This window comes from Drosophila takahashii, chromosome 2R (assembly GCF_030179915.1).
Source record: "Drosophila takahashii strain IR98-3 E-12201 chromosome 2R, DtakHiC1v2, whole genome shotgun sequence".
NCBI classification, from domain to species: Eukaryota; Metazoa; Arthropoda; class Insecta; order Diptera; family Drosophilidae; genus Drosophila; species Drosophila takahashii.
In genome coordinates this window covers 35,803,401-35,815,837 of record NC_091679.1, presented here as the reverse complement: position 1 = coordinate 35,815,837, position 12,437 = coordinate 35,803,401, and the positions used below count along the sequence as shown (strand labels likewise).

Here is a 12,437-nt window from a genome sequence, read left to right as displayed (position 1 = left end):
TTGGTAGCGTTCATAAGGAACAACATAACCTCGATAAAGCACAGTTGAATTTGTTCGACGAACATTTTTGCGAACACGACGTTCGTCGTTGGTGATAGTTTTCACATTTAAATGGCATAGAAAATTGTTCGTCGTTTTGTTCGGCAAAGATAGAAAAGGCTGTTGGTAGTGCTGTTGAAATACCAACTATAGATTCTTTTTTGAACATTTTTAAAGGTGGCCATCCAGCAAGCAATTCTGCGTAGGAAATACCTGCATAAAATGACAAAATCATCGATGACTTACCGATGCATTTTAAAAAACATCGATGACATCGACGCTGGCATCGATGTTTCCCCACCTCTACAATGATGACGACACAAACAATTCGGTTTAAAACTTTCTTGCGGCCGTAAAAATGCGCAAGCACGCTGGCAGCGCACCGCACGCACAAGTAATTGGAACAAATGTTTGCTGAAGCACTTCCACTTACGCCCACTCAATGTAAGCGCCAACGTCTCTTCCACCGCCGCCGTCGCCGTCGTCGCCGCCGGATTATTTTGTTTACAATTTTGCTTACACAAGTGCAGTCGTCGAGAGCCCTTAGTCTTAGTTTCGGAGTAACAAGTACGTAGTACGTTGTTTCCGGCGTATCGCATAGCTATCTGAGATATTGACAGGTGGGTGGCAATCAGTTCGCCCGAGCACTTTGTCTGACTCGTTTCTGCATACGCGGCGGCCAGACGCCCACGAGAAATCGCACGAGAAATCGCAATAGAAACCCAAACCCAGAGTCCAGTGAAAGTACGCTGCGATCCCGGCAAGATGCTGGCCCACTCCGCCCATGTGATGACGCTGGCCAACAGCATCATTGGCGTCGGCATCCTGGCCATGCCCTTCTGCTTCCAGAAGTGCGGCATCCTGCTGTCCATCCTCCTCCTGGTGCTGAGCAACGGCATCACCCGGGTGTGCTGCCACTATCTCATCAAAACCTCGCTGCTGACACGTAGGAAGAGCTTCGAGATGCTCGGCCTCCACGCCTTCGGCCCCTCCGGCAAGCTGCTGGTGGAGCTGTGCATCATTGGCTACCTGATTGGGACGTGCATCACGTACTTTGTGGTCGTTGGCGATCTGGGGCCGCAGATAATCGCCAAGATATTCACTCTAAACGTGGCGGATCACCTGCATCTGCGGAGTTTGGTAAGAGAATCTGGCATTCCAGTGTAGAACCGATAAAGAACTCTTATCTTCCAGGTGATGATCGTGGTCACGGTGGTCTGCATAGTGCCCCTCGGCATGCTCCGCAACGTGGACAGTTTGTCCGCCGTGTGCACCGCCTCCATAGGCTTCTATGTTTGCCTTATCCTGAAGATCGTCCTGGAGGCCCAGCCCCACATTTCGGCCAACGACTGGACGGAGAAGGTGCTCTACTGGGAGCCGGCGGGCGTGCTCCAGTGCCTGCCCATCTTCAGCATGGCGCTCTCCTGCCAAATGTGTGTACAATAGCATTCTTTGTTCTGTGGATCCATAAATTAATTAAATATTTAATCAATTCCGTAGGCAACTGTTTGAGGTCTTCGAGAGCATAAACAACCAGAGTCTAGACAAGCTCAACGGCATTGTGCGCAATGCCACCTGGATCTGTACCTTTGTTTACATATCCGTTGGCTTTTTCGGATATGTGGCCTTCTGTACGCACACCTTTTCGGGTAAGTCAAACCACCTTTTTGACGCATTTTATGAACTACATATTTGCCATTGTATTTTTAGGCAACATTCTGGTGAATTTATCGACCTCCTTTGGCAGCGATATCATCAAAATTGGCTTCGTGCTGTCGATTGCTTTCAGCTTTCCCTTGGTTATCTTTCCCTGCAGGGCCAGTCTCTATTCGCTGCTATACAGAAAGGTAATTTCGTGTCTTCAATGTCGTAGAAGTATCAATTCCATTATCTTTTATTGACAGGGTCACTCGGAGAGCAGCAGCTACATACCTGAGCAACGTTTCCGTTTTATCACTATCTTCATTGTTGTCTTTTCGCTATGCGTGGCACTGGTTATCCCCTCGGTGGAGCTGATCATTGGTTTGGTGGGCTCCACTATTGGCGTGGCCATTTGTATTATGTTTCCAGCCTCCAGTTTTCGCAAGATCATCAAAAAGGAATCCATGGAACGCACGCTAGCGCAGTTTGTATTCGTCAGTGGATTTCTCCTGATGATCCTGGGCACTTATGCCAACCTGAGTGCTATTGATGAGAAGAGCTCGGGACCGGAGTTCGATATGGTTCCGATAGTTACGCCTCTGTATCCCGAAGGTCAAGTTTCCGCTGTCGTCGGCGAGCTACCCAAACATTTGGCCAAAGATCCGATTGAAATCGAACAGAACGTATTGCTGAAAAAACTCGAAGTCCAGAATCCAGAGTTAGTTAAAGAAACTGTCGAAGAGAAGGCAGTTGACAAGCCAAAGGTAGTGCAAACCGCCTCCTCCGACAACCCACCGTTGCCTCCACTGCCCATCGATGAACTCCATGTAGTTCCCCTAGAAAGTAATAGTGCTGCAATTGACCCTAAAAAACTATTAAATGCGGCAATAGAAGTAAACCCACCAGAAGCCAAACCAGTCGATGTTAACCTCACAGTGGATAAACCCAAGGAGAATCCACCTGCTGTTCTTGCAGCTCTGTTGGATACTCCAAAAGAAGGATTATCAGCAAGCAATACAATTGATGGAGCGGCCATCAAGAAAGAAGAGGATGTGGCCGCCGAGGAGCAAAAGGAAAGTAAGGCTAGTGCGGATGAGCTGCTCAAGACGCAGAAAGAACTGAAAGAGACGAAGAAACTGCTGGCCAAAACAGTGGGCGAGTTAAACGAAGAGCTGGCCAAAAAGAGTCCACTCAGTCAGCCAGCTTTGGAGTCAGAGAAGAAAGAGCCATTGGAGACTATTGGTAAAGTTGAAGAAGAGGTGAAATTGCTTAAAGAGTCGCCACCTGTTGCTAAGGAAAAGGAGGAGCGCCGGCCCAAGGCATCATTAATGGACATACTCACGGAAAATACTCATTTGCGCGATGAGAAAGAAGCACATGCCGGCGTCTTCGAACCGCTGTCCTACAAAACCGGAGAGCTACTCGGGAACGCGAGCGTAGACAGAGCAGCTCTGATCAAGCGATTGCCCATTCCACTGGCTCTCATGGTGAATGCAACTCAGCCAAAGGCAATAAATGACTCTGAGATAAAGAAACCCAACCTCGAGGACAACGTGGAGGCCATTCGCCGTGAGCTGCTGAACCTCCGAGCTTCTGGAGATCCTACAGAGCAACCACCGGCGAGGGTTAAACGTGAGGCCTCCAACGAGGAGAACTGCCTGCGCCAGCCCAAGCTGGATGAAGTGAATAACAATCTAGCCGCAGCTGCCTTGAGCTTGAACATGGAGAGTATAGGACGCGATCTCAAGTCCATCAAAGATGACGATGCCGAGATAACCACTGAAAACGAATCCTACCAAGCGAGTCCAAACGGAACTCAAGCCCCGCTGCTTACGTAATGTGGATAGTCTACAAGTTATGCAAAGCTTTATGTACATAAACTTTACACGTATTTATTTAGTTTATAAGAGATTGTAGACTAGGAGTATATACAAATATATACAGCTCATATGACTTGGGAATATCGTGTCAAATTTCTCGTTCAGTCGATAACTAAATTTTGTGTTTATCAATAGCCCAGTTTTTTTTGTAAGCCCTTCAAAATGTCTCTAGTTCTCGATGTTGTCCAGAAAATTGTGTTGCAGAAAGCCTACGATTTAACATGTGAAGCAGCCATTTTAGCCCTGAGAAGATGTGGCAAAGTAAGTAGTTAGCTTAAGTCTAGAAATTGGATTAAATTGGTTTTTAAGCTCAAAATAGAGGATGCTAAGTCTAAAATAAGGAAGGAGAAGCCATTGCCCATGCCTCCGGTTAAAATTATTTCCCAGGACATTGCTTCAACACAGAATATTCAGGTTCCCGAGGCAAACACAACTCGGAATTTTGTGGGACGGGACATTCCTCGGAAGAACTTTGGCTCCATCGATCCCCCGCAGTGCTCCTGCATGCGAGTGTGCCGCGATAGTTACTTCTCTTAGAAAATAAAACCACCATCGCTTAAAAACAATTGCAACTTTAATAGAATAGGAAATAGCAAAATTTTTAAAGGAACATCTGGCATTCCATTTTGTATCCGTACAATTATCAAATGTAACACTAATAACAGTTTTTTGTAGCAACTAACAGGTCTGAGTATGAGTATTTAGGCTGGTCTAGGCCACATCCGCTCCCAGGGAGTGCAGGTCGTAGAGCACCTCCAGGATGGCGGCGACACTCCAGGCCTGCGTGCGGCAGGAGTCGCCGCAGTAGGAGCCATTATCGTTGGTCAACTCTGGCAATCCGCGCCAGTGGGAGGTCTGCAGCTCTCGCAGATGGGCGCGCAGTATGGCCCACGTTTCGGCAATGGTCTCGTCCAAATGGCCACACTTCTTGGCGAAGATCAGGCGCGCCCTGAGGTAGAAACCAATGGGCCACACCCACTCGGGACCCTGATGGTAGTTGGCGCCATCGGCCACTGTGCAATCGGTGGAGTCATTCGAGTTGTCATAGTTGGCCCTGTAGTTCCAGTCCTCGGGATCCAGCGTTTTCATGCCCAGCGGCCCGAGAAGGTACTTCCTGGCCCGTTCCAGCGCACGCCAGGCATTTTGGGGATTGCACAGCTCGGGAGCTACGGTCAGGGTGATGGGAAAGTTGCAGCGCAGCTGGTAGTCTGTCCAGCTCTGGGTAGCTCCGTAGCTGTCCTTGTAGATCAGCTTCTTGTTGGCCACCGAGCAGGTTTCCGACTCCGAAACAAAGAAGTGCCTGTCGAAGTTGTCCTTGATGCGATCGGCCCACTCCTTGTAGCTCCACTTGGTCACCTCGCCGGACGGTCCCTTCCTTTCCACGCCCGCGTACGGGATGACATCCTTCTCGGCCAGACCTTGCATAAACCGAAGGACAGCATACTGAAGGCCAATTAGCTCCACGGCGGATCCATCGCGTGGTGTGCTCGGTCGTCCCTTGTTTCCGGCCTTTTGCGAGGAGCCCATCTTGTCCATCCAGGTGCCGCAGTTGAAGTTGTTGCCCCCGAACACGAAGCCCGTCTCCGGGTGGACTCCAATGTGGTTGTTGAAGCCCTGGTCCACCATGTGCGCATCGATTTCGTAGCCTGCGTTGCGCTCCCTGTACTGCAATCCCTGGAAATGCACCTGCAATGCCTCCTGCATCACGTCGAACAGTAGCTGGTCAAAGGCTCCCGGAGCATGGGCCTCGGCATCGTCGTATGGGAAGATGCGCGACACCTTGTCCCTCAGGATCTCGGCACCCTTGGGAGCATCCTCCACATACTGCTTGATGCAGTACATCCACCACCAGACGGCATCGCGGCAATTGAACCTCGGCTTGCTGCCGCTGTCTAGTAAATTCGGAATGAGACCGTGTCGAAGGGTCTGTCCAAATCCGATGATGATGAAGCGGGCTTCGTTGTAGCGGCCCGTGAGGAACATGGAGCCACGCAGAGCGATAAAGGTGTCACGACCCCAGCAGCGCATGTAGCCTAGGGATTCGGAGAATATTTATTAATATCTAGTATACTCATAAAAATAATTTTCTAACTTTTAGAAAATTGCCCTAAAAAAATGTTCGCCCTTAAACTATTTTTTTTTTCTATTTTTCTAATATTTAGGGCCGTTTTCTCGTCCGCCTGTTAAATTTAAAGTACGGTTAAACCCATGAAATTGTATGAAAAATCGCAGTTTAACCTTCCTTTAAATTTAACAGACGGACGAGAAAACGGCCCTTAGGGTGATATTTTTGGATTGGCATCGTTTTGGCCTTTTCTACATTTTTTCGTACAATTTTTCTAAATACAAGGGCAATTTGCCCTAAAAATCACTCCAGAAGTGTGAAATTCGGTAACTATGCTATATGAGGACTACGGTCGTGGGGTTGTGGATTCTCTATAGAGATTTCCCTATAATCGAAAGAAATTTTCGACTTACCCGTCGAGAAATGCGGTAGGCCAGCAGATAGTGTCACACATTGCTTCGGTGGTTTGGGTGGACTAATGGCAGGACTGAAGCCTGGCAGATTGGCCGACCTGCAGACAGAGAGGAACTGCAGCGTGGACAGAGCTAGGGATTGAGTGAAACTGTGGCCATTCTTAATGAAGCTATGGGGAATCGGAAATTAATATAAAAGCATGATTTCAAATCCTATTTGATAAAAAAACATACTCAGGCATTAATTCGTTGACCTGATTGATGAGCACAATGAAAACCCCACTGACAATGGCATCAAAGTAGCAGGGTATGAGGTAGCGTGGAATATTCTTCAGGGGCTCGAAGGTAGCTTTAAACCAGGCGGAGAGTGGCTTCAAGTCCTCATAGCTAGTCAAGCGATCGGCAATGTAATCTGCGAATAATTATAATAATCAGTAACTATTTAAGATCTCTTCATCTATAAATACCTACCCATCATCCAGTTTCCATCGCGCAGATTGTTGCAGAACGGATGACCCAAGTCATTTTTGGGCGAAATCTCCGTCAGCAGGGAAACGAATCCCTGGAGGCCGCAGTAAACGACCTTTCCAAAGTTGGGGATGTCGTAGGCGGTGCCACCTTTGCCCAGATCCCGTTCCTCCTCATCGCAGGTGAAGAGGGCGCCGCTCAGGGCCACCAGATCCAATTTGGAGACGATCGCCTGCAGCTGGGAGTATTCCTCACCCGAACCCACGCGCAGGGCGTTCGAGATCTTCTGGAGCTTATCGAAGCTGGCACGCGGACCCGGATGCATGGACACCCGTATGGCCACCACAGTGCCCGGTCGCAGATTCGCAAAGTTCAGTTGCGTGTTGTTGCCATCCACAAAGGCTTGGTTCTGGAAAACCGTGGACTTTGCCAGAGGTATATGCTCTTGCAGGCTCAACTGAAACTGGGTGAAGCCGTTGATCACGTTGGCATCCTTCTTGAACGGAGCAGGCCGATCGAAAGGCTTGTCGCTGTTCATGGTCAAACTGGCCTCCAAGATGATCTCATCGAGCACTCCCTCGAAACGCAGTGGGCGGATTCCCGTGGGTCCTGCATTCGGAGAGGGATAACCAAAGGCCGTGTGGGCAACCAGGATAACCGATTGATGGGTGGTCGGCGAGTGGCGAGTAACGGCCACCACATTGGGATCCATCTGGTCCACATACACCTGGCTAAAGCCCTCCTCCGCAAGTTGTCCGTGCAGCAGATTCAACGCCCTCTTGGCACCCATAATTCCAGATTTAGAGTCCACTCCTTTGCCCCATTCTTGGTAGGTACGTTCCTCATCTACGACATGGATCTATGTGGGATATTTTGAGTTAGATTCAGGACTATAATTCAGGGTTCGGAATTTAACACACATGTTAAAAACATGTAAAATTCTATTTTACAGTGTGCGCAATGTTTTTTTTTATATGTGCGTCAAAAACAAAAGTGTTAAAATGTGAAAAATAATTGTTAGCACACACAGGCTCACTTGTGTTGTTTACACAATGTGTTATTAACACGACGTATTTTTTACACACTGTGTTTTTAACACAAATGAAAACTACATTTTATGGACATTAACGAATCGAATATCTCAATTTTTATTTTTAACCGTTTCAAAAACTCATTGTGTTAAAAGAACGTCGTGGTAATAACACGTCGTGTAAATAACACAAATAAACTGTGTGTGTTATTTATGTTTCAAACATTTGTAAGCTACAATTTTGTACACACATGTCAATAACTTTTTTGAACCTAACACTTTTACATTTAATATGTTAATAACACAAGTTTTTTACAGAGTGTGTTATTTTCCAAACCCTGCTATAATTTAACCAATTGAACACTCACATGATGGGGCACCAGTTCGTCGTAGCCACGGTTACTTCCGGTGGCACAGCAGGCCATGGAGACGAGTGCTGCCGAGGGCAGAAGATCATAAACGGATCGCTTCTCGACCGGCGACGGATTGTCGTGGGTGAGATCGAGGAACAGGGCATGGGCCACACTGGTGGCCTCGTGTCGCGCTGAGTTGGCAAAGAAGCCACCCACAGGCACTCCTCCATATCGGTAGACCAGGCGACCCTGCTCGTGCGAGTCCCAGGCCGAAAGTGCCTCACGGATCAGGGAGGTGATGCCCAGTCGGTTCACAAACACATTGTCGGTGCCATCGGAGTTGGTAAACAGCTCCGCCACGACATACAGCTCCGGGTTGATTTTCCTCGCAGCATCGAGCAGATACTCGGCCACGTGCAAGGGCGTGGAGTGACAGTTGTCCAGGCGCACGCCGTCGAAGATGCGCGCCGTGGTCTGCACATACTCGGTCATGTGCTTCCACAGATAGGGGCTGTCCTCCGGCCGCCGGCCGAAGCGCAACTTTACACTGTCGCCCCAGGAGATGAGCTCGCGCTTGAGGTAGACATTGGCGCGTCCCGGCTGCTCCTCGGCAAAGTCCCGCAGCGGATCATCCGAGCCCATCACCCAGCCGTTGTGGGCCATGAAGAACTCCCCGGCCGGGCCGTACATGTCCGCCTCGATCTCGGTGAGAGACTTTCCCTGGGTGCCCGTGTGCGTGAAGTAGACCATGAAGACCGAGTGCTTCTCGGAGATCTCCTTCACCTTGGGTCCATCGCCCTGGACTCTCTCGTAGCGCACTCCTGCCAACACATTGTCAATGGCATAGTTGATGTATCCTTGGATCTCGGCGCGCACGCGATCGTTGAGGGAATCCAAATGACGGCGCAGGGTTTCGGCACACTTGCGGAACCGCGACTCCTCATCGAAGCAGTCGCCATGGAAAGCATTAAAGATCTCCAGCGCCAGCTCGAAATTGATGGTGGTGGCCAAGCGTCGATATTGCGGGTCCTGTATCAGTTGGATCTCGTGGAAGCGATACTCGTTGGCCACGTTCTTCGGCGGCTCGCGAGTCCGCACCTGGGTCATGAACTCATTCACGTACTTCATCACATCGCACTGATACAGCTCGTGTATATTGACCTTGGACAGGTAGGAGGTGTGCAGCTGGTACTTTAACGCTTCCAAATGGCACTCCTGCTCGATGACCTGGGGCACGCCGACGTGCTCCAGACTGCCCTCGGCTATGTCCGCTCCGCACTGGGCGAAGGCGGCGTCCAGGAGGAAGGCGGGCCGAAGGTAGGGACAGGTGGCACACGAATAGGTGGCATCCGGATGCTGCAGCAGCCACTCGGACTCGTTGGCAGTGTGATTGAGCACGATGTCGCAGATGGACGCCACCTGACGGAGAGAAATGATTTAGAGAATCAGTAGGAAATCACAAAGGCAGTTCTTACCCCCCATTCCTGGCGGCACTTCTTGATGACCTTCTCCACCTCCTCGAAGCTGACCTTGCCGCCCTTCTGGGTAGCAAAGTGGGAGTTGACCTTGAGTTGGTCACGCAGCGAATAGCAGGAGCGGGAGCCACCCAACTCCTGGATGGGCGTGAAGTGGATCACATTGTAGCCCGCCTCCTTGGCCACGCGCAGCTTGGCCTCCCAGGTGTCCAGGGGTCCCAGGAGCTTGGTCAGCACCGTTTGGCAGCGCACCGAGTCCAGGGGAATCGTTTTCTGGGCGCCCGGCGGACCCACATGCAGAGTGGGCTCCACTTGGACATACAGAGCTCCATCAGCTCCCGAGCTACCAGTGTCTGGTCTGAAATAGAAAGTTTATTAATAAAATTCTAGAGATTATGAACTAAAAAGTTTTATTATAGATCATAACTACCCCCAAAAAAAGTCGATATGCAACTTAGATCGATTTTACATTATTTAAGATAAATTTTAATTTGATATGCGGCCATGTAAATTTGACCTGGTCGAAAAAAGTATTTCATCTAAAAACTATATGGGTTTTGCATGACCTGAAATTTACATGGCCATATCGATTTTACAGGAGCATGTAAATTGTGTATGTAAGACTTTTTTGGAATGAGAATCTCCGGATTTCTTAACTCACCTTTCCAGGTACCGGAAGTAGAAGTGATAGGTGCCGGACATGTTCAGCTCCACCAGACTTCGGATGTCCGTGTCCACCACATGGGCCTCCGGATGCATAACGGAAGTAACCTGCTTGCCATTGCTGAGCTGCCATCCCAGAACTCTATACTCGGTTCTCACGAACTTCTGACCCTCGGCGGGATAGTTGGTGTAGAGGACTATCTTCCTGCCGAGCAGGGAGGCATCCGGATGGACACTCAGTTTGGAACCCCGCTTCAGTCGGTACAGCACATGCTCCGCATTCTGACCCTCGCTTATGGGTATGCTGTGCGACTCCGTCTCCTTGCCCATGGTGCTCATCTAAGGAGATCCGGGGAGATAACCGAGAGATTACATTACACAATCACCAATCGTCACTTCTATTTGTTACACATGAACATGGGTATTATGCATGGAATGTACAGTCGAACTTCTCTAACTTTATGTCTCTGAAAGTCGAACTATTTGTAGCGCCAATAGAGATTAGGATTACAATTGCGTTTATAGGTATTTCTATATTTAGAAGGGCTTAGCACGGAAAAAAAGGTATTCAGTACGGATTAATTGTGACGATCTTATGTAGGTTTTCTAATTAGTTATATTTATATTATATTTATCAAATCGAAATCAATTTCACCAGACGTTATTCACTAGTAAGTTAAGTAATATGGTTCTTTCGTTCGAGTTATGAAGGTATACAATATATTTAAGTAACTCCCGATCGGAAAACGCACAGCCAAAGGCATCTTGTTAAAACACCACCACAGTCCTAGTAGAATTTTCGAGGATTGCCCGCTTAGTCGGCGCTCTTAGTGGCTGTAACTAGCTAGGTTAACCGGTACGGGTAACGGGAACAGACTGCAGCATCGCCGGACGGAGGGCATGTTTTATATTCATGGCCGGCACACTCACACACTCGCACTCGAGAACATATAGTTATGGAATGTTATGGACACAACACTGGGACTCCGATCACTGGGCGATTATAATACCTCACGGCGGCGGATGATTTGATTTGATACGATCTCGGCACTGCCTGAATTGCCCATTGCATTCGTTGCATTTGCACTTGGAACGGTTCTAATCGCGACTGATTCTGATTTTCCGGGGGATAATATGGCCTGCTCATTCTCATTCCCAATCTCCGGATGCTTCTTCTTTCCGGGTGCTTCCTCTTCACTTTCGACTTGTAACGGTAGCGGTTCGTTATCAACAATCGCTATGAGGCCGAGGAGCCAGCGGAAGAGCTGATAGCGCATCAGGACCTGGAGCAGGCTCCTCCAGAGCCAGTGGAATCCCTCGTTCAGCATGGCTGCAGCTGCTGCAAACTCGATCGATGGTCTACGGAATGCCAGGAATTTAACGTAGCCCGCAATCTCAAATGAAGCATTAAACGAATATGTACCTTTCAATCGCGATAATCGCTCACACACAAAAACACATTCGCACACAGGGGCGTCGGCTAAGGGGGGTTTTATTATTCATATTATGGGGTAATAATATAGGCTCCTGACTCTTCCAATGCATTCTTATTGACATGTGGCGCCTACGTGAGTATATGGATTTTCACGATTAGCAGACCTTATCAACATTGAAATTTCACTAGCAGGTCAGGGAATAAAAATAATCATTTGCACACACCAAGTTCACAGGCGAGCACACACACAAGCATATCCTCACATATGTAGGTCAATGAATTGCACTTGGTTGCCGGTAGATGGCCTTTGAATATTTATTTATAGACCAGTTTTTTAGGAGTCCCGAATTTGGACCACAACAAATGTGCTCCATGTGAGAGCAATCTGTGCGTTTTTCTTTTCGTATCTGCTCAAAACTTATCTGCCCACTTTCATTCACGCTCGGGAAAATGGTTTACTTTCATGGGTATGCAAATTATTTGTTTACTTTACTTTTATCACTGATTTTTATAATGATTTTTCGTACTTTTTGGGCTGTAGTGAAGCTGCGAAATTGAACTTAACGTTAACCAGCCGAAATTCTTAAGCAATTGCCTCGATTCTATTAAGCTCAAGGTGACCTTTGAAGTTTTTGTGGTCATCAGCTGGTTACGCGCTGAAAACAGCCCCCAACAACAAACAGGCAGCGAAGCTTGTAAACAAAAAACAGCTGGCTGTTTTTATTTACACTCAATCTGTTTGTTTGCTACTATTTACGCGGCTTTCTAATGCAACTATACTTTGTAGTATTTATTTATTGACAACTATTTACGCTCACATGACTCTTTTAATTGAAACATCTTGTGATAAACCATTTAATTAAGAAACATTTGGTTAAATTGGCGAGTCGATAGATACATTCAGATGTGGTAAGTTTCTCAAGGTGGAGTAATCGATAAATCAACAGGTCTCTCTGGCGACACCTGTATTTGCAC

At 48.1% G+C, this 12,437-nt stretch overlaps 3 protein-coding genes across 6 annotated transcripts; 2 read left to right on the top strand and 1 right to left on the bottom strand.

Moving 5' to 3' along the window:
• Positions 1 to 334: 334 nt before the first annotated feature.
• LOC108064731 (putative sodium-coupled neutral amino acid transporter 10) lies at positions 335 to 3,641 on the top strand. Of its 2 annotated transcripts, XM_070214162.1 has the most exons (6): positions 335 to 606; positions 660 to 1,179; positions 1,234 to 1,472; positions 1,540 to 1,688; positions 1,750 to 1,886; positions 1,944 to 3,641. In XM_070214162.1, exons 2-6 carry the CDS (start codon positions 805 to 807, stop codon positions 3,516 to 3,518), a joined length of 2,475 nt encoding a protein of 824 aa, XP_070070263.1. In that variant the 5' UTR covers positions 335 to 606; positions 660 to 804; the 3' UTR covers positions 3,519 to 3,641. The 2 variants fall into 2 exon arrangements, with proteins under 2 accessions (XP_070070263.1, XP_017007891.2); XM_017152402.3 differs by having other exon boundaries at positions 335 to 1,179.
• A 39-nt stretch (positions 3,642 to 3,680) lies between these two features.
• On the top strand, positions 3,681 to 4,126 carry LOC108064732 (uncharacterized). Its single transcript, XM_017152405.3, has 2 exons — positions 3,681 to 3,821; positions 3,870 to 4,126. Exons 1-2 carry the CDS (start codon positions 3,723 to 3,725, stop codon positions 4,095 to 4,097), a joined length of 327 nt encoding a protein of 108 aa, XP_017007894.2. The 5' UTR covers positions 3,681 to 3,722; the 3' UTR covers positions 4,098 to 4,126.
• Positions 4,117 to 12,322, bottom strand: LOC108064730 (glycogen debranching enzyme). 3 transcript variants are annotated; one of them, XM_070214161.1, is made up of 8 exons: positions 11,990 to 12,322; positions 10,026 to 10,366; positions 9,365 to 9,722; positions 7,905 to 9,308; positions 6,510 to 7,365; positions 6,273 to 6,450; positions 6,039 to 6,208; positions 4,117 to 5,593 (listed from the first exon to the last, which is right to left on the bottom strand). In XM_070214161.1, exons 2-8 carry the CDS (start codon positions 10,364 to 10,366, stop codon positions 4,272 to 4,274), a joined length of 4,629 nt encoding a protein of 1,542 aa, XP_070070262.1. In that variant the 5' UTR covers positions 11,990 to 12,322; the 3' UTR covers positions 4,117 to 4,271. The 3 variants fall into 3 exon arrangements, with proteins under 3 accessions (XP_070070262.1, XP_017007887.2, XP_017007888.2); XM_017152398.3 differs by lacking the exon at positions 11,990 to 12,322 and adding an exon at positions 11,038 to 11,379; XM_017152399.3 differs by lacking the exon at positions 11,990 to 12,322 and adding an exon at positions 10,780 to 10,932.
• Between the last annotated feature and the right edge of the window lie 115 nt (positions 12,323 to 12,437).